General features: G+C 39.7%; 1 protein-coding gene across 1 annotated transcript; it reads left to right on the top strand.

Annotated features, from left to right (window-relative positions):
* Positions 1 to 1,209: 1,209 nt before the first annotated feature.
* Positions 1,210 to 11,026, top strand: LOC123502646. Its single transcript, XM_045251811.1, has 7 exons — positions 1,210 to 1,346; positions 2,322 to 2,466; positions 2,708 to 2,896; positions 3,598 to 3,743; positions 5,475 to 5,610; positions 10,015 to 10,153; positions 11,010 to 11,026. Exons 1-7 carry the CDS (start codon positions 1,330 to 1,332, stop codon positions 11,024 to 11,026), a joined length of 789 nt encoding a protein of 262 aa, XP_045107746.1. The 5' UTR covers positions 1,210 to 1,329.
* Positions 11,027 to 23,617: the final 12,591 nt, after the last annotated feature.

Genomic DNA, 23,617 nt, shown 5'->3' with positions numbered 1-23,617 from the left:
GCTCCTTAATTTTGTATCGATACACAAATATTTTTCCTTGATATTAGTATATAAAATGATAAACAATTATAAAGACAATTAAATATTTAAGTCTGTCGATAACATTCATCAAACACGTAGTACCAATGTTAATTTGATATGTCCTCAATTCAGGACAACCTTATTCAAAAACAGTATTCTATGTTCTACCCCAAACCTTTACAATGCCATACCACCCGATAACAAAGTGCTTAATGTAACAAAAGTTAATGTATTTAAAGAGTAATTAGGGATTATCTACTCAGATTTCAGAATAGTTAGCACCGCCGTGACCTATGATACTTATTCAGCGATAGTTTCGTAACTACTATTATTATTGTTGTTATTATTATTAATTATTATTATTATTTTTATTTTTTGTTATTATTGTTATTATTTATCAATAATATTGTTATTATTTCAGCCCTGTCATTGCTTATTACAATCGAATATTGTTACGGTTATTATTATTATTATTATTATTATTATTATTATTATTATTATTATTATTATTTTACCATTATCATTGTCATTATTATCACTATTACAATTATCATTATTGTTGCCAATTACGTACAATGTACATGTATGTAGGTAAGTGTATGTGTGTATACATGTCATTATTATTATTATTAATTATTATTATTATTATAATTATAATTATCATTTATTATCACTACCATAATCATCACTATTGTTGCAATTTACATGTATACGTAGGTACGTGTATGTATGTGTATGTATGTATATGTGTATAAGTGTGTATATATGTGTATAGGTATGTATACATGTACGGGTATGTATGAATGGGTATGTATATATACAAGTGTGTATATATGTATGTGTAAGTGTGTATATATAGGTATGTGATTATGGATGGATGTAAGAGGGTAAGTGTGTGTATATGAGTATCATAAACATAGATGTTCGGTCTGTTAGGGAGCTACGGCTCGACAGACTGTTGCTGAAGTGATAGATTATTGTGTATTTCAAAAAAAATCTTTGTATTTGCTAAGAGCAATAAACTTTACTTAATTACTTACTTACTTACAATAGACATTGGGGTGGTGCACTATCCAGTTATCTGTTGCAAACACATTAGCAAGCACTGAGGATATTTATAGTGATGAATGGTAGTTTTGAATTATTTAGTATTATTACTACCAACTTGTGTGTGTGTGTGTGTGTGTGTGTGTGTGTGTGTGTGTGTGTGTGTGTATGATTTATTTTCATGTGTATACTCAATAGGGAGGATGGGCGGACCAGTCGTGCCGCAGGAGTTACAAGGTTTGCGTGCTGTGTGCTCTCGAAATGCCTGTTCTTCTAAGGTAAGTTTTCCTTTCTTTCATCAAAACTGACCATGTTTCTTACACACACACACACACGTGTATACACACACACACACACACACACACAAATGTGATGTCCAATATATATTCATTACTATCTCTTTCGTGATTTTCAAATTTATTTTCATATACTTAATTAATGACATTGAAATGAAAGTGCTTAATATTCGTTGTTTCCCTTTTGAATTCTTATTAAATAAGCCCAGACCTTAACTTTGATCAATATTCCATATTGCCGTTCATTTGCAACGGGTCATTGTTCCGGGCAGTTTTTTTTTTTTTTTATACTATGTGGACTTTTTCACGAGAATTTTTGGGCTAAAGGGGATACGTTTTTGAGGTACCTCCTTTCTCAAAGCCCACCCGCTAGGAAACCGTTGCCCCGAGTGAGGAAGCCCGACCTATACTCGGACAATGGGCAGGATTCGAACCCGTGCGCTTGGAGACCCCTCGGACCCCAAAGCATACATGGTTCCACTGTACCACGGCGGCTTCTTTATTGATTTTAGATCCTACTATGGACTTCATCAATGTGTTTGGCAGTGAAATCATCTTCCATATCAATACACAATGGATGAGATAGGATCGGAGGAAAGGAAACGAGTGGAGAACCGTCAGAGTTATAATGTTGTAGTCAGTTTGCGAGGTTGCACGAGGCAGAATATGAATCATTTCATTAGCTGAGGCTGTACATTCAAGCTTTTTCCGTGTTTTTTTCATCTATTCTTGTTGCTCTTGACCGATGCTTCTTACACATCCACCAACACACAAACACACACACACACACACACACACACACACACACACACACACACACACACACACACACACACACACACACACACACACAAATGCGATGTCCAAGTTATATTTACTAATCTCTTTTGTGATTATCATATTTATTTTTTATTTTGTTATCAACGTTTATTCAATATTTGTTGTAATTATTTGCAGGTTCCGAGGAATATGTGACTCCACCTTGTATGACGACCGCTTCGTGATGACGGGAACACGGAATGGAAAGCCTTATTTCAGAGGTTACTACCGCTCCCACATCTATTACACTGACCGGCGCACGTGGCGTCTGGAAAACGTTATGGTGAGATCATTGTTATTTATCTATCAATCGACTAACCAGTCAATCATTTAGTCAAACTATTCTCTCTCTCTCTCTCTCTCTCTCTCTCTCTCTCTCTCTCTCTCTCTCTCTCTCTCTCTCTCTCTCTCTCTCTCTCTCTCTCTCTCTCTCTCTCTCTCTCTCTCTCTCTCTCTCTCTCGACCAACAATTGAATCTCGTCTTCTTATGATATCCCGTCACTCTTACATTTTCCCACTTCTAGGCAAACACAACCTTTGCTGAGATGGACGACGACGGTTCCTTGGACTTCCCCATCGGTCGTCATGTGTGGGAGTTTTCACATGGATTCTGTGGTCGCGAGAAGCTGGAAGAGCATTCCCTCACACTCTCGCAGTGCAATGAAAACGTGGAGTTCACTTGTGACGACGGAACCTGCATTCTGATGGAGGAGGTGAATAGTGACCTCACCCATAGGAAACAAGCGTGTGTGTGTGTGTGTGTGTGTGTGTGTGTGTTTGTTTGTTTGATATGCTGCAGTCTCTGACGAGACAGCCAGACGTTACCCTACGGAACGAGCTCAGAGCTCATTATTTCCGTGTGTGTGTGTGTGTGTGTGTGTGTGTGTGTGTGTGGTGAGTATGATATATTGTGGTCTCTTTATATTTGTTTATTTTTTTTTTTTTGTCTTATTCATTCATTTATTGACTTATCTATTGATATGTTTCGTTGCCTTCATCGTAATGCAAACAGGCATGCAGTTACCAAGATCAGCAGGGCAGTTCACATGAGAATAGGCTGAAGGCAATCGATTACTCGAGAAGGTTTGCTAAGATGAATGGCTTGTCATCCGAATCGGACCTAATTAATCCACCTATCTTTTTACTGATATCACTATTAATTCCACTATCCAAGTCGTTGATATATATTAAAAACTGGCCCTAAAACTGAGCCCTGTGGCACCCCACTAACTATTTCTCCTCTTTCGGAATTCGATCCATTAATTACTACCCTCTGTCTCCTGTCGTCTAACACGCTTTTATCCAGCCTTATATATATATATATATATATATATATATATATATATATATATATATATATATATATATATATATATATATATATATATATATGACCATTGAAGCCCTTTAACAGGTGTGTGACCGGCGAACGCAGTGTGATGATCGATCAGACGAAATAGATTGTTCAACAGTCGACCTACCACGAGGGTATCAGTCCACGCTGCCGCCCCCCAGCCCAACAGGCTCTGCTCTACCTGTGTATCTCAACATTAGTCTCAGGTAGGAAGGGATTTGCACGCTTCATCCCACTACGGACAAAGAATCACTAAGTTAAGGATTGGAAAAAATAAATAATTAAAAAAAAAAGTATGGCATTGATACACACACACACACACACACACACACACACACACACAATGGTAGTTAGTGTTCGTTAATGTTCGTTACCACATGATTCAATTAATCCTTACCATATTGATTATCAGACTGTATATATGTTTACTACAACAGTAGTAAAGTGACATTCAGTGAAATGATAAATAATTCTGCTACAAAACTCATTTCAGTACAGAATAACTTCAGTAAATACGTAGAATAAAAGATAGCATAAGATAACTACGCAGAAAACATGTGTATCTCTAGAATATAAAAAAACAAAAAATTACTGAAGGAGAAGTAGGCCTATACAGATGCCAGGGAGGTGAAGGTAATAGAAGCCGGAAGGTAGCTCATGTAGGAAGGACAAAAACTAATGATGAAACAGGAAAAAGAAAAAAAGAAAAACACCATCCATTACTTCCCCTCTCATTAAGTCTTCACTTGATTTTCACTTCCTTGCTTACATATATTACATCACTCTCTCCACGTTTTCCCATCCTCTCTCCGTCGTTTCTCAACACAGTCTCCTTCCTTCGTTACGCAATTCTTTCTTCCCTCTAACACCCAATGCGTTCCTTCCTCTCCATGTCACTTCTATCTTTCTCTTTCCTCTTCCCTCAGGCATTCCTCTATTGTCTGTCCAAGGTATACTAAATGGACAACAACGCAGTCTCTACTCTCATTCCATCGGTGCTCTCTCTCTCTCTCTCTCTCTCTCTCTGGTAATCTCTTTCGACGCTGATGCAGACGATAATATCCACCAGACTAATGCCCGTATCACACGGTCACATATACCCGCGACAGCGTGTCGCGCATCTGGAATATCGACGACCGCGTCGCAGAAAACGCCGATTTTCAGAGGACAGGGTCATCGGGAATGATCCAAGACCGTTGTCTATTTCCCGCGACTGGAAGACCGTCGTGGAAAGACTATAATGAACATACTCCACAAAAACACTGAATTATTCTTTATAATGCTTTACTTGGCATATATCATCAATATAATGGTGTAATTTTTCGTGATTTGCATACCCATCACTTATACGATATTTGTTAATTACCTACAGATAGTATCGGATTTTGTTTTGATTTGTTTACCACCACAAGTGCTGGACTGGCGGTCTGTTCGCATTGCCCTTGTGTCCCTCTCAGCAGTCTTCCCTCGCACTACCTCATATTTGTAATAATTATGGCTCCTTAGCCGTGGGGAAAAGAGATGGAGGTAGCCTTAATTGGTCTTATTAGAGAAGAGCCAGCCCTGTGGGACATCAGAGACAAGATGTATACAAAGAAGAGCCTCTTGCCTTCTTGCTAGCCATCTTCGCGTCCAAATCCTTGCCTTCCTTTTTCGTTTGTTCTGCTCTTGCAGTGCAATTGCATAAAGTCCAACAGCTAAGATAGCGTGGCCAACTGGGTCCATTGTGTTCAGTGGCGCTCCACCCGGGTTTGTTGTTGTGGTGGTGAAGGTCTCGGATAGAAGATCAACGCCGTGTGCTATGTTTCCTGCGATCTGATCGTCGAACATACTGGTCGCGCGACACGCTGTCGCGGGTATACGTGACCGTGTGATACGGGCATAACGCTATCCCTAACACGTTTGTATATCAGTAATTATTGATTTTTCTCTTCCAGATCCTTCGTGGAAATTGATGCAATAAACAACAAATTTGAAGTTGAGATAGTCGTTCGTATGCTGTGGAAAGACGAGCGGATCAGGTTTAAACATCTACGCAGCGATCGACAGCTCAACATTATTCTGCCGTCAGAGGTAACATAAGATCTGTCTGTCTGTCTGTCTGTCTGTCTGTCTGTCTGTCTGTCTGTCTGTCTGTCTGTCTGTCTGTCTGTCTGTCTGTCTGTCTGTCTGTCTGTCTGTCTGTCTGTCTGTCTGTCTGTCTGTCTGTCTGTCTCTCTCTCTCTCTCTCTCTCTCTCTCTCTCTCTCTCTCTCTCTCTCTCTCTCTCTCTCTCTCTCTCTCTCTCTCTCTCTCTCTCTCTCTCTCTCTCTATATATATATATATATATATATATATATATATATATATATATATATATATATGTGTGTGTGTGTGCAAGTAAGTTTATTGCCACATTTCATTTACATTTATACATTATTACGACCAAAGACTGGCCCTCGTAAATAGCTGCATCAATGTGACCAGCTTTCCCCAAACTGTCACCTCAACAGTCTGGTGCAGGACTCAAATACGAGAGGCTTCTGGAGTTCTGTTGAAAGGAAAGTACCCAAGACTCCCAACCCTGGCCGTGGACCAATATTCACGATATCGTAATATATCACAAAAAAGTTGGTCTACTGCATATCGTATATTTTTGGATATTCTGTTGTGTCATGCAGATATATTACAATAACTTAGTATTTTTAAACACTTATCTAAGGTATAAACTCTTTAATAGTAAAATTTACCATTGTAAACTTTTTTATGTAAGAGGAACAACCGGTTAAGGGCAACAAAAAATGTGATATAAAAAATTCCACCTTTAAATTTGAAAAGAAATGAGATTACTTACTTTGCTGGTATAAAAGTACTTCATATATATATATATATATATATATATATATATATATATATATATATATATATATATATATATATATATATATATATATATATATATATATATATATATCCAATTCTAAATCTTGAATGAAGAATGCATGTATACCATGCAGTCTTGTGTGAAGTAAGAGAGTTGTCTTTAGGGGGCAGGCTGTGACTGCCCCCTTGTGTTGTGAGACAAAGGGAAACGTTGAGGTAACAGCTGGCTTGATAGATTCACAGTACCCTCTAAGCCAATAAATACTATTAGACTCTGGTTTTGCATCTTTTTTTTTTTTTTTTTGTTTGTGTGTTTTTACAAGTTAAGACCATTTGTGTGAAAGTCTTTCACGTCAATGTTTTTGCTTATACTTATCGTGAGACCAGATGTAATGCTTTATTGTTTACAACTATTCTTTTCTTGTGGAAAACTCCTAAACAATTGAATTTGAACAATATTTAATATTTCATTAGTGTTACCTAACTCCAACACATCAGACCAGCATACTTGTGCAAAATCAAAGCCAAAAGATTGATTGCAGTCAATTTTCTTGTTAGCATACACGAGATGACTCTGTTCTGATAAATAAAACTTAAATTCATAAATTACAAGGAAATGATCACCGATTAGTCTTTGTCATGTAGTTGGTACAGTTTTCCTGAACACATTGTGTTGATATATGATCAGTTAAAGTACGAGTGGTATCGCTAATCCTTGTAGGTCTGTTGATAAGAGAGAAAAGAATAGCAAAACATTAAATTCATAAATTGAAGCAGATGTAACGTTAAACTTCATCAAGTCATTAATATTGCCTGGAGGATGCCTATTCACAGAAAAAGAAAGGAAAAAAAAAGGAAAAAGAAAAATGTAGCAGACAATGCACTCAACACCTGGACATTGAAGAGAGGGGCTAATAACTGACAGTTCATCTACATTTATTGGGCTTTGTTCATTGGAAATATGCATCGCTGAACCTCTGCCATAATCTGTTCCTGCACACGGTAAATAAGGAACAGCGTGGCAGCTCATACAAGTTGACGAGATCAAGTTTGGTCTCAGTAAAGAAAAACATCAACTCAACACTCGAACAGCGTGGCAGCTCATACAAGTTGACGAGATCAAGTCTGGTCTCAGTAAAGAAAAACATCAACTCAACACTCTAACACATTAATAAGGTGTCCAATATCCACAAACACATTTTCTTTTTTTTTTCTTTACGGTAAGGCTGCAGGCACTCTTGAAGAGTGTATGGGAAGCGCTGTTCAGCTTCTGCCCATTAGTAGCGCAGGCAATTTTATTTATAGTGGTATCCATAGTAGAGCCCATATCACCACCCAAGCTCATCTTGAGTGTAACCACCTAGAACCATGGTGACATGTAGGTAACCTTAAACCACTTGACAAATGGCAAAGTGTTTTCAGGCTGTACGTGGTGGGATTCGAACCTACGCGTGGACGTCTGCCCGATCCCATGCTCACCACCTTATCCACTACGCCACCGCCACCATCATGTTTTGTTCAGTGATGTAGTTATATTGCATAAGCATCATTTCCAGTAAAGATAAAGAATCCAAGAATATACATTCTGACGCAGGGGGGTTTTCGCAATCACAGAAACGGAAAAGGGTTAAATTATATCACAGATAACAGTAGATCTGGATTTGACACGAAAATTGCCGCGCTGCTGTAACGTACCCAAAGCCGGAGAACGGACCTTAAATTTCAAACCTCGAAATCTCAGCTCCTAGCCAACATGAATCTATGAAAATCACTGTGAAGCAAACTAACTGCATTTAATTCAATGCCTGAAAGCGATATCTAAATCCATACAACCGTGTCATTGTACCGCTCAGTTATACGATACAAACACGAGAATTTATATAGTACCAGAAGGATGTTTAAATACAAATTTAAGCTTCAGCTGTATTTCAAACACAAAATGCAAGTTTTGTATCACTTATAAATTACTTTACATGATTTTGGCTGTCCACTTGCTCATCTTTTCTTCACACCTGTGAGTTTACGCCTCTTGTCATCACACTGTGACCGTGTGTTACCCCCTGTGGCGACACCAAGTTTGCGCTTGGCGTGGACATTACTGTTGGTGTCTTACTATCCCACCCCTTATATATGTCACAGATGTTGCACTAGCGTACTCTATATAATTTCATGAACAAAAATGCAACCTTTTTTTTTTTTTTTTAGGAAGACTATTTACAAAGCCCGTAGGCGGGTTTTATTTATTTTTTTTTTTACATCATTAACGCAAAGAAATATATCGCAGTAGTTACTATCAGTCCCTGCCTAGGCATTGTTTCCTACCATTCTAGTCACTATTAATCATTCATCGGTTTGTTGCAGTCACGTTAGTAATCAGGTGAGTTTAACACTTAACAGCACTCCACAGTACACTTCCACGTCACAGTGATGTCAATAACATGTCACTGTTCTTCACCAGTGTCACTATCTTTTCCCAAACTGACTATCTATATGACACCAGATGTCATAACTGCAGTCACTGCCACCAGTTGCACGCGTCTCGGATTACGTCCCAGTTACAGCCTCTCACTCTACCATTTTGTGTGACCTCTCATTATATTGCACTGTAGTGTTTCACATTGTACGCCTCAACTAGCAGTTCTTCTCCACTGTACCACTGACTTATAGTAACTCCGCATACAACACCCAGTGTCACCCTATACACGTCATGGTTGGATACACCACTCATAATGTTAAATCTGTGTGCATTACATCACTCACGATGTTCACTCCTTATCCACCTCACTGTACTTCATTATTCACTGCACAGTGACATCACTAGCGACTGCATCACACATGCGCATAACATTTTCATGTGAGCCTCAACACAAGCTCTTCACACTTTCACTGTAAATCCATTATTAGACAAGACTCTTTCAACTTGCCACAAATATATACATATTAATAATAATAATAATAATAATAATAATAATGTTTCCTCCAGGTATAGGTCAGCCGAGCCTTAATTTGATGCACCTTACATCCTCCACAAATGCACACGCCTTCCCACTGCTGCGGTATTTAGTAATGATTAGTATTTCCTTAAGAAATGCTCTTTATACTGTATAAAACTTACAAAATTATAACTTTAACAGTCAGCTGCCGCGTACTACCAGTCGACCGCTTTGGATACGTTACTGCAATGGCGACGCGGCTCCACAGTCCCGTGTCTATTCCAGTTCTACTGTTATCTGATTCTATATATATATATATATATATATATATATATATATATATATATATATATATATATATTCTATATATATATATATATATATATATATATATATATATATATATATATATATATATATATATATATATATATATATATATATATATATATATATATTTATAGTTAGGTTTTTAGATAGAGTTAGGTTTTTAGATAGGGAACACTAAAAATTTTCCCTTTAGCTTATTAAGTGCTACATCATATGTAAAAATATTTTGTAACATACTCTTCAACTATGTATTGATTTGTGTAAATAAAAAAAAAAAAAAGTGAGTGAGTGAGTGAGTGAGTGAGTGAGTGAGTGAGTGAGTGTGTTACATTTTCTTTTCTCTTTCTTTTAGGCAAAGAATATTTGGGTACCTACAATAGATTTCCTGAACGCGGATAATAACCGTCAGACCATTGTGGATGAAGCAAGCAAGATTACAATTGAGAGGCTGGGAACTTCTCTTCCTGACGACATTGAGAAATCCAAGGAAGGTGCGTATGTGTTGCAAAAATCTCTCTCTCTCTCTCTCTCTCTCTCTCTCTCTAGGGAGGCGGTGGCGTAGTGGATAATGTGGTGAGCGTGGGATCGGGCAGACGTCCACGCGTATGTTCGAATCCCACCACGTACAGCCTGAAAACACTTTGCCATTTGTCGAGTGGTTTAAAGTTACCTACATATCACCATGATACCCAGGTTCTAAGTGGTTACACTCAAGATGAGCTTGGGCGGTGATATGGGCCCTAAATATGGGTACCATTATAAATAAAATTGCCTACAGGCGCTATAGGCCTTGACGTAAAAAAAAAAAAAATCACTAAAGACAGCTAATTCTCAGGGCTTATTTCAAGTCTTAAGTATTTTCAGTGAGGGAAGGGAAACATGGAAGCAATGTCAGAAAGCAAATAGATTTCTGATTTTTTTTTCAGGAAGTTTAATGAAGTGTTACGTATTGTAATAACAGAGCAGCATCGTGGAACATAAGATAGGTAACTTTAGCCCATAAATTCCCGTGAAAAGCCCACATGGTACAAATAAAAAGAAAAAAAATAATCTGAGCAGCTTAATGGACTGGCAAGAAGAAATATGTATTAAAAAGCAATATACTCGTAGTGTCGGAGTAGTCAGAGTAATAATGCAAGGACGTGTTTGGATAGCCATTGGTTTGCATCTTTAGAAAATCAATGCACTCCTGAAAAGTGCCTTAATATCGAAATAAGCCAATGTATAAATAGTCACTGTAATTCAGAGGACCATTAGGAATAATTTGGACAAGCACTTGTGATGAAATTATAACAACTGAACATGATCATATACTGAACCTTCGTGAGGCTCAGTCTCTTGTACTAGGCCTAAGTGAGGCTTAGGCCTATTAAGGAAAGGAAAGAAAGATGTAACAAATCCAAGGGGGGAAGGGATGAACACACAAAGCTTAACAAAATAGACCCTTTAATTCAATAACAACCCATCACAGTCATGTAACTTCCTACCTAGCCTACCTATAAGATGGGAGACCTATGGGGCGGGGGGGGAACTGTGGGTAACTCGGCTGTAGATGAGAGGGCGTGAGGGTGCGTGTGGTGGCGTCCCGAGAGGTAAAAATGGCGGCCCGTCCCTTGCGGCGTCCTGCTTCTCTCTCTCTGTCTCTGCCTGGTTGGGCCTGCTGTGCTGGAAGTGGTAGAGGGTTCACAGGGGCGGTGCTGTAATCATAAGGATTATCTCATGAGTTGCTCATATCAGACCACGTGGCGTATTGCAGCTCTTCCTGGAGATGGTTGGAGAGTGTACCTCGAGACGAGAGCGGGGTGATGTTCTGAGGGCGACGCCACCACGCTCCTCACCTTATAAGGCGGCAGCCATGATGACTGCACACGCAGCCACACGTCATCTCCCTTCTCCCCCTACAGGGACTCCCTATATAAGAATTCCTAGCTACACATATGAAGAGAAGATGAGGATTTGGACTAAATAAATATCCTAATAGTGGGTAATAATCCCAATCCAGTACTGCTACTCGGTACATGGCTTTTTCCTCAGGGAAAACAAATCCTCGTCTTCTCTTTTACAACAACAAAAAGTAACACACACATAACAATCCACGTAATCGCGATACACCACCGTGAGCACACATATGGTATTACTGCCCTTCGTTTCAACATTTCACACTCTATAACTTTCCACTTAGAGCGAGACCTTGACGTCTCTACCGGTCCGGCAGGACCTGACCTCCCAGTTGGTGTTGCGCCACCCACTTCCCATTAGTCCAGGCGTACAGGGGCGGAGTAGAGAGGCCGACGTAGTCCTCTCCAAGGCCTTATTCTGTGGGGACTGGATTCAGGAGGCCCCTCCTCCTGAACATTCCAGCCACCCCCAACAGTGGCGGTCTCCTTCCCCAGCAGCGGGTCTGATGTAGCTGTAAAAGAAGTATAGGGCAGTCACAAGATTCCAATGTCCCTAGGGGTCTATACACTTAGTATTCTTCTATAAATCTCCTCACTGGCCGTCTCTCACGAGTCGGTCTGGGCTCCTCTACCTCATTGTCTTCTTCCTCCTCATCGGAAGGCACTACAATTTCTTCCATGTCTACCACGTACCCTTCATCGGTTACATATTTTCTCACTCGGTCAGCTGCTCTATGGAGTATTTTGCCATTGAACACATTTTCCACTTCATATGACACTCCATCTAAATTCACCTTTTTAACCTTATACGGTCCAATCCACTTGAGACCAAGTTTTCTATCAGCTGACGAACCAAACTGTTCCTTTTATCCACACCAAATCATCTACCTCGACTCTTTGGTCCTTCCGGCCAATGTTCGCTCTAGCTAACCACTTCCTGCTATTTGCACGGGATGATTGTCTCACTGCCTCCAAGGCTGTATTAATGTCTATTTCATCGTCCACCTGGGGCAAAGTAGTTCCCACATAGCGAGGAGCATGGCGCCGGAAGAAAAGGAAATAGGGCTGTTCGCCAGTGGTCTCGTGTACGGCCGCATTAAGGATCTGCTGACACTGCGTGAGGCACTCGGACCACCTGTGCGGTTGTCCTTTCCCGAGAGACGCTAGCACTGACTTCATGGTTCGATGTAACCGTTCGGTGATAGAGTTCCCACATGGATGGTATGGGGTGGAAAACACCATCTCTATCCCATGCGTACGACAGAGTTCTGTCAACAATTGTGAGCGGAACTCGCACGCATTGTCAGCTAAGAGTACCTTCGGTACCCCATAGTCTCCCAAGTAACTCTTAATAACCCTAACTACCTCCTCAGCGTGTCTGGACCGTAACTTCACCAACTTTACAAATCTTGAAAAGTGATCTATGATGGTTAATACGTACTTATAACCTCCTCTGGCTGGAGTCATTTCAGTAATATCGATACTAATTCTTTCCAAAGGTTGATTTACAGGAGGCAATTCCTGGTATGTCTTTTGTAAAGCTGGTGCAGTTTTACATTGTTGACAAATTATACATTCTCTGATAAATTTCTTTATGTCTGATCTTTGATTTGGCCAGTAAAAATATTCTTCAGCTTTTAACATGGTTTTAGTTGTCCTAAATGTCCAGACTCTTTTCATGGGCCAATACAATAGCTTGTTTCTTTAGTGTCTGGGGTACAACCAATAAATATAGGATGGTTCCATCTTTCTTTTGTTTGGAGTAATATAACACTCCATCGTGAACAATAAACTGATTCAAAATGACAGGGGAGTATCTGGCACGTGGTATTCTTCCTCCTTCTAAATATTCCTTCATCTCTCTCCATCTAGGTTCTGCTATCTGAGCTTGAATGAATTCATCGGTGGTCAAACCTAGAAATGAATCTTGACCTACCACATTTACTACCTGAACAGGGCGACTCAGTTGGTCGGCCACTACATTCTTCCTGCCTGCTTTGTACTCTATTTTAAACTGAAAATCACGCATCTCCAGAATCCATCTGTTCATACGTGGAGATTTTGTTCGTTGGCGAAAAACTGAGACTAGTGGCTGATGGTCAGTTCGAATTAAAACTCGGACACCCCATAGATAATGGTGGAATTTTCTACAGGCTAGTACTACAGCTAACGCTTCCCGATCTGTTGTTGAATATCGAGTCTCCACTGGTCTAAGCTTCTTCGAAAAATATCCTATGACATTTGGTTCTTTCCCATGATACTGCATCAACACTGCCCCTACATGTGTGGCACTACTATCCGTCTCGAGGACAAACTCTCGATTGAGATCGGCTTTTCCTAGTACTGGAGAGTGTATTAGTTTCTCCTTCAGCGTTTCAAAAGCTTTCTGGCATTCACCTGTCCAATAGAACGGCGTTCCTTTCTTTGTGAGCTCGGTTAATGGGGCCAGTATCTTGGAGCAGTTTTCAATGTGTCTTCGATAGAACGACACCATTCCTATAAACCTACGGGTCTCTTTCACGTTAGTTGGAGGTTTCATCTGTTTTACGGCCTCCACATTACTTGGGTCTGGTTTATAGCCTTCTTTTGATACAATGTGCCCGAGGAACTTTACTTGTCTCTGCCCAATGCTACACTTGGATAAATTGAGTTTAATCCCTACAGACGCTAAGTGGCTGAATAATCTATCCAATCTGTGGATTAAGGTGGTATAATCTGTAGCATAAACAATTAAATCATCCAGGTAATTCTTAACCCAGTTTTCTTTAAGTAAGGGAGCTAATGCGTGGTTCATTTGTCGGGCAAATATCGCTGGGGAACAACTTAACCCAAAAGGTAAGCGTCTAAACCTATAAAGCGAGACACCGTCACTGAACGTCGTGAGATCTCTACTCGCCGAGTCCAGTGCTACCTGATAATACGCTTCACGCATATCTAAGGTGGCGTAATAATCATTGCCTGACACACTTTCTACTAGCTCGTCAAGTTTGGGTAAAGGATGAATATCCATGGTTAGTTGTTTGTTTACTTTTCGATAGTCAAGGCAGAGTCTTTTTTCTCCATTAGGCTTATTTACTAAAACTATCGGAGATAACCATGCTGCTGTGGAATTCTCAATTATTCCCTTACCTTCTAAATCATGTAGAATCCGCTGAATAGTTTCTCTCGCTTTCTCTGGGTATCGATAGAGTGGTGTACGACAGGGTGTTGGGTCGTCTACCTGAATGTGGGCTGGATCTGCTTGTATTAGTCCTAATTCACCAGGATGTACGATGAATAATTTTTGATGTTTCTGAATGAGCTGAAATAAACTAAGCTCTTGTTCTTTCTCTAGATGTGACCAGTCTCGCGAGTCGAGAATTACTTTGAGCTTTTCCCACCGGGTTTGGTTTGTGGGCACACAATCATTTTCTGGCCCGATGGCTTCACTTATTTTAGCGATGGTCAGGGGTGAGTCTTCTATCTCTATTTGTCCCTCGTCTATTATTTCATACTTTATCAGTAAGGTTCCTGGTCGTAACACTAACCTAACTTTGGTGTTATTAATGACGGAATGAAAACAGTGCGTGTTTCAGTCACTCGCATTATAGTTGGCAATCCATCTTGAACACAGGCATGTTTAGCCTCAATCATTATTACGGTATTAGGTTCCTCACTTACTTTTACTTCCACTAGGGTCGTTTCGTAACAGTCCACTAGTGTTTTGGTTGTTACTCTACCGAAGCGCTGGTTATGAGAGGAGACTGAGGTTTTTTTCTCACCATCCTTACTTTTCCATATGGTGTTTCCACGAATACTAAGGGATAAACAAGATTGTTCCAATGAATCCGCTTAGCTTGGTGATCTAGAGTGAGAGTTGACTGACCGATCGTGTTCATTCCCAACAATACGTGTGTTTTGAGATATTCATCGGGAACTACCGCTACTTGAGCAATGATGGGGTGGTTACTGTTACTGGCTATTGTTACATAAGCTTGGCCTAATACTCTGATCTGCTTACCGGTGATTCCTTGCAAAGGGGGAATAAACTAAAGGTGGGAGGGTAGCAAGGGGGACCGGCACAGCGCCAACTACCACCTAAAGGTAATTACTTGTGAGGGAGTGTGGGGGCCCCCGTGCTACCGCCGAACCACCATCAAAACATCATGGGGGAAAGGACGAACACCTAACTCTCACTGTTCCTCTTCCTCTTTCCTGTCGCTGTGACTCCATAATGGCCACTCGAAACATGAGGCAAAAATAAGAAAAAAAATAAACGGAGGAGAAACACCACTTCACTACTAAACAAGGGGGGGGGGAGCACTGATTACTCCAGTTTCTTCGGAGAGTTACGTGGGTCGATGTGCCTATATAAAACACATCTAAACCGCTGCCACCATCTATACTGAACCTTCGTGAGGCTCAGTCTCTTGTACTGGGCCTAAGTGAGGCTTCAGCCTATTAAGGAAAGGAAAGAAAGATGTAACAAATCCAAGGGGAAGGGATGAACACACAAAGCTTAACAAAATAGACCCTTTAATTCAATAACAACCCATCACAGTCATGTAACTTCCTACCTAGCCTACCTATAAGATGGGAGACCTATGGGGGGGGGGGAGAACCGTGGGGTAACTCAGCTGTAGATGAGAGGGCGTGAGGGTGCGTGTGGTGGCGTCCCGAGAGGTAAAAATGGCGGCCCGTCCCTCGCGGCGTCCTGCTTCTCTCTCTCTCTGTCTCTCTGCCAGTCTGCCTGGTTGGGCCTGCTGTGCTGGAAGTGGCAGAGGGTTCCACAGGGGCGGTGCTGTAATCATAAGGATTATCTCATGAGTTGCTCTTATCAGACCACGTGGCGTATTGCAGCTCTTCCTGAAGATGGCTGGAGAGTGTACCTCGAGACGAGAGCGGGGTGATGTTCTGAGGGTGACGGCCACCACGCTCCTCACCTTATAAGGCGGCAGCCATGATGACTGCGCACGCAGCCACACGTCATCTCCCTTCTCCCCCTACAGGGACTCCATATATAAGAATTTCTAGCTACACATATGAAGAGAAGAGGAGGATTTGGACTAAATAAATACCCTTATGGTGGTAATAATCCCAATCCAGTACTGCTACTCGGTACAATCACAAGAAAGAAGTCTTGCGTCTGAGGATTATTTCTTTATGGGGATACCTACAATAGGAGTTTACGTCATTTGGGGAAGCGGTGGCGTAGTGGATAAGGTGGTGAGCGTGGGATCGGGCAGACGTCCACGCGTAGGATCAAATCCCACCACGTACAGCTTTAAACACTGCCATTTGTCGAGTGGTTTAAAGTTACCTACAAGTCACCATGATACCCAGGTTCTAGGACCTAGAACCTGGGTATCATGGTGACTTGTAGGTAACTAGGTGGTTACACCCAAGATGAGCTTGGGTGGTGATATGGGCCCCCAATATGAGTACCAGTACAAATAAAATTGCCTGCACCACTAATGGGCGGAAGTTGAACACCACTTCCTACACACTCTTCAAGTGTGCCTACAGGCGCTATAAGCCTCGACGTAAAAAAAAAAAAAAAAAACGTAACACTTGGAATCTATCAGTTTTTCTTCCTAATTCTGCTTCAAAGTTTCCTTCTTCCTAATTCTGCTTCAAAGTTTACTTCTTCCTAATTCTGCTTCAAAGTTTACTTCTTCCTAATTCTGCTTCAAGAGGAAGCTACACGCTGCATTCTCACCTCAGATTAGCTAGACATGTATGTATGTACGAGTTACACGAACCTTCCAATTCACGGTTGTATACTCCTTTGAAAAAGAAAGTAACCTTTTTGAAAAAATAATGAATGTAGGACATGGAATTTTTATTGAAAATTAACTACATTCACTGAAATGGATTCAACGTCCTTGAGCAATGAATGTCTGTCCTTCAGCTCTGATAATAATCCCAGGCAGGAGTATGACCGATGGCCTCCTTGCTGCACCGCTGACCTCGCAACACCATTCAGTACTAGTTTCACCATTTATTCCATGTTACTTATATAAATGGAAATAATATATCCATAATCGTGACAAGGGAGCATCAAGCCACACACACACAGATAGTAACTTGTCCAAGCCTAGCTTTAAAAAATAGGAAGTTTTCAGAACTGGTGATTGTCACCAAGTGGCAGCACCAGACATGTCCCATTCTCACACACAGGAGCAATGCTAGACATAACTACAGCCTGAAGGGCGTGCGATGATATACGTAGGTGGAAGACAGAGGCAGTGGCAGAGGCACTGTCTGGGCTCAGTCTGACTGTAACTTTTACTCTTTTCTAGCGCAAATAATGATAGTTCATATTCTGTTAATCAATTAATATATGAATCAGATTCATTCTAATAACACTGCTCTATAATGATATATATATATATATATATATATATATATATATATATATATATATATATATATATATATATATATATATATATATATATATATATATATATACTTTTTTTATTTTAGCTCGGGTGTACGGAGGAAAGGACAATTACATACGCAACTCTAGGAAATATACGGTAGTGTTCTTGTGCAACTTTAATTTCTTTTACTACCCTTTCAACACCGACTACTGCTCCTTGATATTCCGGGTGAACAAGAACACGGAAACCTATGTAACCCTCGAGAAATACGGATCCGGTACTGTGTACGAGGTGAGTACGAGTGTAACTATTATATCTATACAATATAGCAGTCAATGTGCGGTGTTTGATAACATCACAATGTTGCATGTTATCATCTGATCACCAATACCATTTATGAACTTTCAGACACACACACACACACACACACACACACACACACACACACACACACACACACATGCGTAGTGTAGTGGTTAACACGCTCGACTCACAATCGAGAGGGCCGGGTTCAAGTCCCGGAATGCGGCGAGGCAAATGGGCAAACCTCTTAAGCACCTGTTCATCTAGCAGTAAATAGATACGGGATGTAACTCGAGGGGTTGTGGCCTCGCTTTCCCGGTGTGTGTTGTGTGTGATGTGGTCCTACCCGAAGTTCCGTCTATGAGCTCTGAGCTCGCTCCGTAATGGGAAAGACTGGCTGGGTGACCAGCAGGCGACCGAGGTGAATTACACACACACACACACACACACACACACACACACACACACACACACACACATCTCCAATCCCTCCTCAGAATCTCCCAAGCGGAGGTGCTTCTGGCGTTTTACCTCTGCCAGTTTGGTGGACCTGAGGAAATAGTATGCTGATTTTCCCTGGAATGGTTACTGTTTCCGTGTCAGAGACCAATCTCTTTGTGCTGAACACATAAAAGAGGTAATAGTGTCTGGCATGGAGGCGTACATTCTCTACTATTTTTCTCAACCTAAACCTTCTAAACCTTGGTTTAACTCACCCTGTTCTTGTGCTATACATGATAGAGAGATTGCCCATAAAAGGTACTTGAGTCTTCCATCTCCTGAATCTCAAGCGCTTTATCTTACTGCCCGGCATCATGCCAAGTCTCTTTTTCAACTTATCAAACACTACTTCATTAATAGGAAATGTCAGAAACTTTCAAACTCCAACTCCCTTCGAGACTTCTGGCATCTGGCCAAAAAAACATCTCCAATAACTTTACTTCTTCATTTCTTCCTTCTTAATTTCATCCTGATGTCACCACTGCCATCTCCTGTCTCTAGAACTGAACTTCTGATTCTCGGCTTGTCCCTCTCTCTCCTCCTCCCTCCGACTATTTCATGCCTCTCTAGCCTAAACCATCGGATGGCTTATGGACCTGATGGGGTCCCTCCTTTTGTAAAAAGAACTCTGCCTTCGTGTTTGCATCTTGCCAGGCCACACTCTTTCAGATCTTGTTTATCGATTTCTACCTTTCCTTCTTGCTGGAAGTTTGCCAACATTCAGCCTATTCCTATAAAGGGTGACCGTTGTAATTCCTCAAACTACCACTTTATAGCTTTAATCTCCTGCTTATCTATTTGTTTTAATCAATTTTCAATGGGAAGATTCTTAAATATCTGTCACTTCACAATCTATCTGATCGCCAATATGGCTTCTGTCAAATCCGCTCTACTGGTGATCTTCTGGCTTTCTTTATTGAATCTTGGTCATCCTCTTTTAAGAATTTGGTGAAACTTTCGCTGATGCCTTAGACATATCAAAAGCTTTTGATAGAGTCTGGCACAAAGCTTTGATTTCAAAATTTCTCTCCAACTGTTTCTATCCTTCCCTCTGCAACTTCATCTCAAGTTTCCTTACCGACCGTCCTATCGCTGCTGTGGTAGACGGATACTGTTCTTCTAAATATATTAACAGTGGTGTTTCTCATAGTTCTATCCTATCACATACTCTTTTTCTATTATTCACTAATGATCTTCTTAACCAAACTTCTTGCCCTATCAACTCTTACGCTGATGATACCACCCTACACCATTCCACGTACTTTCAGAGAACGCCTGACTTCTGATCTTTCTAAAATTTCTGATTGTTCAATGCCTTAAACTAAAAACTCAATTCCTCCATCTATCAACTCGACACAATCTTCCAGACAACCACTTCTTCAATGACATACAGCTGTCTACCTTTTCCACGCTAAATACCCTCGGTATGTCCCGTACTTAAAATATAAAATGGAAACTTCGCATCTCATCTCTTGCTTCTATGAAGTTGGGCGTTCTGAAGCGTCTCCTCCGTTTTACTCACTTCCTCAACTGTTTACTCTGTACAAGGGTCTCATCCACCCATGTATGAAGTACTCTTCGATTGTATGAGGGGATTTCACTCACACAGTTTTATTAGATAGGTTGGAATCAAAAGTTTTTCGTCTCATCAATTCCTCTTCTCTGACTGACTGTCTTCAGCCTCTTTTTCTCCACTGAAATGTTGCATCTCATGCTATCTTTTATCGCTATTTTGAGTATTTTCATGCTAACTGCTCTTCTGATCTTGCTAATTGCATGCCTTCTCTCCTCCCTCAGCCTCGCTGCAAAAGACTTTCCCCTTCCTCTCACCCCTATTCTGTCCAATTCTCTAAAGCAAGAGTTAACCAGTACTCTCAATCATTCATACCTTTCTCTGCTAAACTCTGGAACTCCCCACTTATTTCTGTATTCCCACCTTTGGGCAAATCTCTCGGACCTATACGGGGACTGACATTCTAAGTGGGCCTTTTCTTCTCTTTGTTTAACCCTTGGCCAGCTTCCCTCTCTTACATAAAACACACACACAGTCGCAATAATAACAAGCCAATTGTGGAGAGGAGCGCTTTGAGTGGCTGCCAAACCTCCGTGTCTTCATTTCGTCTTGTCCTTAGGTTCCTGCCATCATCATTACCCGCACCGTATTTGTAGCTAACACGAGTTAAAGAATCTACATATTTAAATAGGTTATTATTTGGAAATCTTTTAATGAATTTGAAGATGGATGATTAGATGGAGAAAAGGACCAAAACACTTATGAAAAAAAACAATAGTTTATGATTAGATGTTGAGTCGAATTTACCCATAAAAAATATACATAGCATAATTTTTTTTTAATGATCTTTAATCTATTTATGAAAGACGGCCAAGTGCAGGCCCAAACTGAGACACAATATATGAAATAAGGGTAGCAGAGTGTATAGTAAATACTGAGTAGGGCTTCAGTTGTGAGTTGATTCCGTATCTTGTACAATATCCCACACATCCTAGACAGTTTCATGCATACATTATCAATATGAATATTCAAATTAAGGTTATCATCAATAAATACACCTAAACATTTTATTTGAGTGACACATTGCAGAGTTTGACCTTCAAGAAGTATTGGTTGGATATGATATTTTACTGCCCAATTTTGGAAAAAAAAAGCAGAATTAGTTTTACTTATATTGAGTGTTAGTTTGTTACGTTTTATCCATTGATTTATTAAATGTAGTTCTGAGGTCAAGTTTGAGTGTAGAGTGTGTATGTCCTTGTCTTTCATAAGCAAGTTTATGCCGTCTGCATACAGAGTGAATGTAACTTTTGAGCTGGATTTGATTATATCATTTATATAGATAAGAAAAAGGGTTGGTCCTAGTATAGATCCCTGTGGAACATGGTCCTAGTATAGATCCCTGTGGAACACCTACATAGTGAGGATGAACTTAGAAAATGGATAGTATTAACTCAGAAACTTTCTGAGATCAAAAGGCATACCAAGTTTGCTTGTTGTGATTCAGTTAGGAAAATTCGGTTTCGGTAATGTTGGCCAGGTTATTTCGGCACAGACGCCGAAAATTGTTATTTTTTTTTTTGTAAATGCTACTCAGTGATATTTGCTCTACGCATTTTGAGTGGAGCATTATCCTATGCAGAAACTCTGACAATTTTGTGATAAGGTATATATGTACTATTAGACTTACAAAAAATATGATGGGACACTGGTACATCCATACTTTGCACCATTAGGAAAATATATTTGCATATTTTTTTCATTTTCAATCAGACACATAGTGAAATAACCAAACGTTTATATTATGAGGAATGTAGGTATGAATATCAACATATATATATATATATATATATATATATATATATATATATATATATATATATATATATATATATATATATCGGAGCGATAGGCAGGACCAACTTGTGAATTAAACCAGCTGGCGAACAATGAAAACTACACAGATCGTGATTGGTGCCATTGCGGACTCAGTAGAGCGACTGGCGCGAAAGCCATGTTGGCAATCACTTAAGATGTTGTTGGACTCCAAATAGTCGTTTAACCGAATAGATATAATTTTCTCAAATATCTTGCTAAAGGCAGGAAGTATAGATATGTGACGATAATTATTAATATCACTCCTGTCTCCTTTTTTATGTATTGGGATTACTTTTGCACTTTTCAGTTTACTGGGAAAAATACTGGTTTTTAGTATGAGATTTATAATATGAGTTAGGGGTGTTGATATTAAAGTGGATGTGTGACTAATAATTTCTGTGGAATGTCATCATAGCCAGGAGTATTTGTTGTGATGGAGCGTAGGTGATTACATATCTCGAGATTGTTTGTTGGAGGTAAATACATTGAAAATAAAAGAGGGTTATTTAAGTAGTGGAGGTAATCCTTGTTAGGTGTGTTTTCAGATGTAATGCTGGCTAGGAAATGATAATTGAACTTGTTAGTAATACCTGAACAAAAAGGATATAATTCAATATGTTTGTTTGACGACTGAGAATTCTTACCAAGTATAGAATTAATACATTTCCTGTGACATTTAGGATCTCCTGGATTTATCTTTAAATCATCTTCAAAAAAATTATTCCTAGCAGTTCTTAATATTGATGTTAATTTATTTCGATATTTTCTATACGTTTCACCATACGTTAATGGCCACTTACGCGCCAGTCGCTCTAACCTGTTTCTTTCCTTAATGGTGTTTCTCAGGGCCGGAGTGACATAAGGACTACGTTCATTCTTGGTATTGAATTTAATTCTTCTTTCTGGAAAGTGTTTCTGAAATAAATAGTTTAATTTATTAGGAAAAGAAATCATATGACACGTCAGGGAAGTTAGATTCCAGGACGTCACTCCAACCAACTTCTGAAAGATCATTACTGAAGTTTTCTAATGCTGATTGTATCAAGATACGCTTCGTGATATATTTTGGTTCAAGTTTAATAGAGTGATGGCTAGTGAATTGAGAAATAATCGGAAAGTGGTCAGTTAAATCAGTCTGTAATATGTAATTATTGATATTATTTTCAGATTTTGTAACCCATGTATGATCAATTAATGTGGCAGAGGTGTCAGTTATTCTAGTTGCTATGGTAATCAGAGGAAAAAATGAGTATAAATACATAACATTAAAAAACTCAAGAACATGAGCAGTAGAAAAAATATCATTTAGTCTATTTAGAAAGCTTTGGACACTACCACTGGGAGGCCTATAAATACAGATGAATAAACGCTTTTTGTTTGCTATAATGCTTTCAACACTTAAACATTCCATGTGCGGTTCAGTAAATGAGAAGAAAACACGCTAAAATTATAGTCTTTGGATATATAAACAGCTATACCACCACCACTGCGATTTCT

The sequence above is a fragment of the Portunus trituberculatus genome, chromosome 12 (genome assembly GCF_017591435.1).
Source record: "Portunus trituberculatus isolate SZX2019 chromosome 12, ASM1759143v1, whole genome shotgun sequence".
NCBI lineage: Eukaryota > Metazoa > Arthropoda > Malacostraca > Decapoda > Portunidae > Portunus > Portunus trituberculatus.
This window is presented reverse-complemented; position numbering and strand designations above follow the sequence as displayed.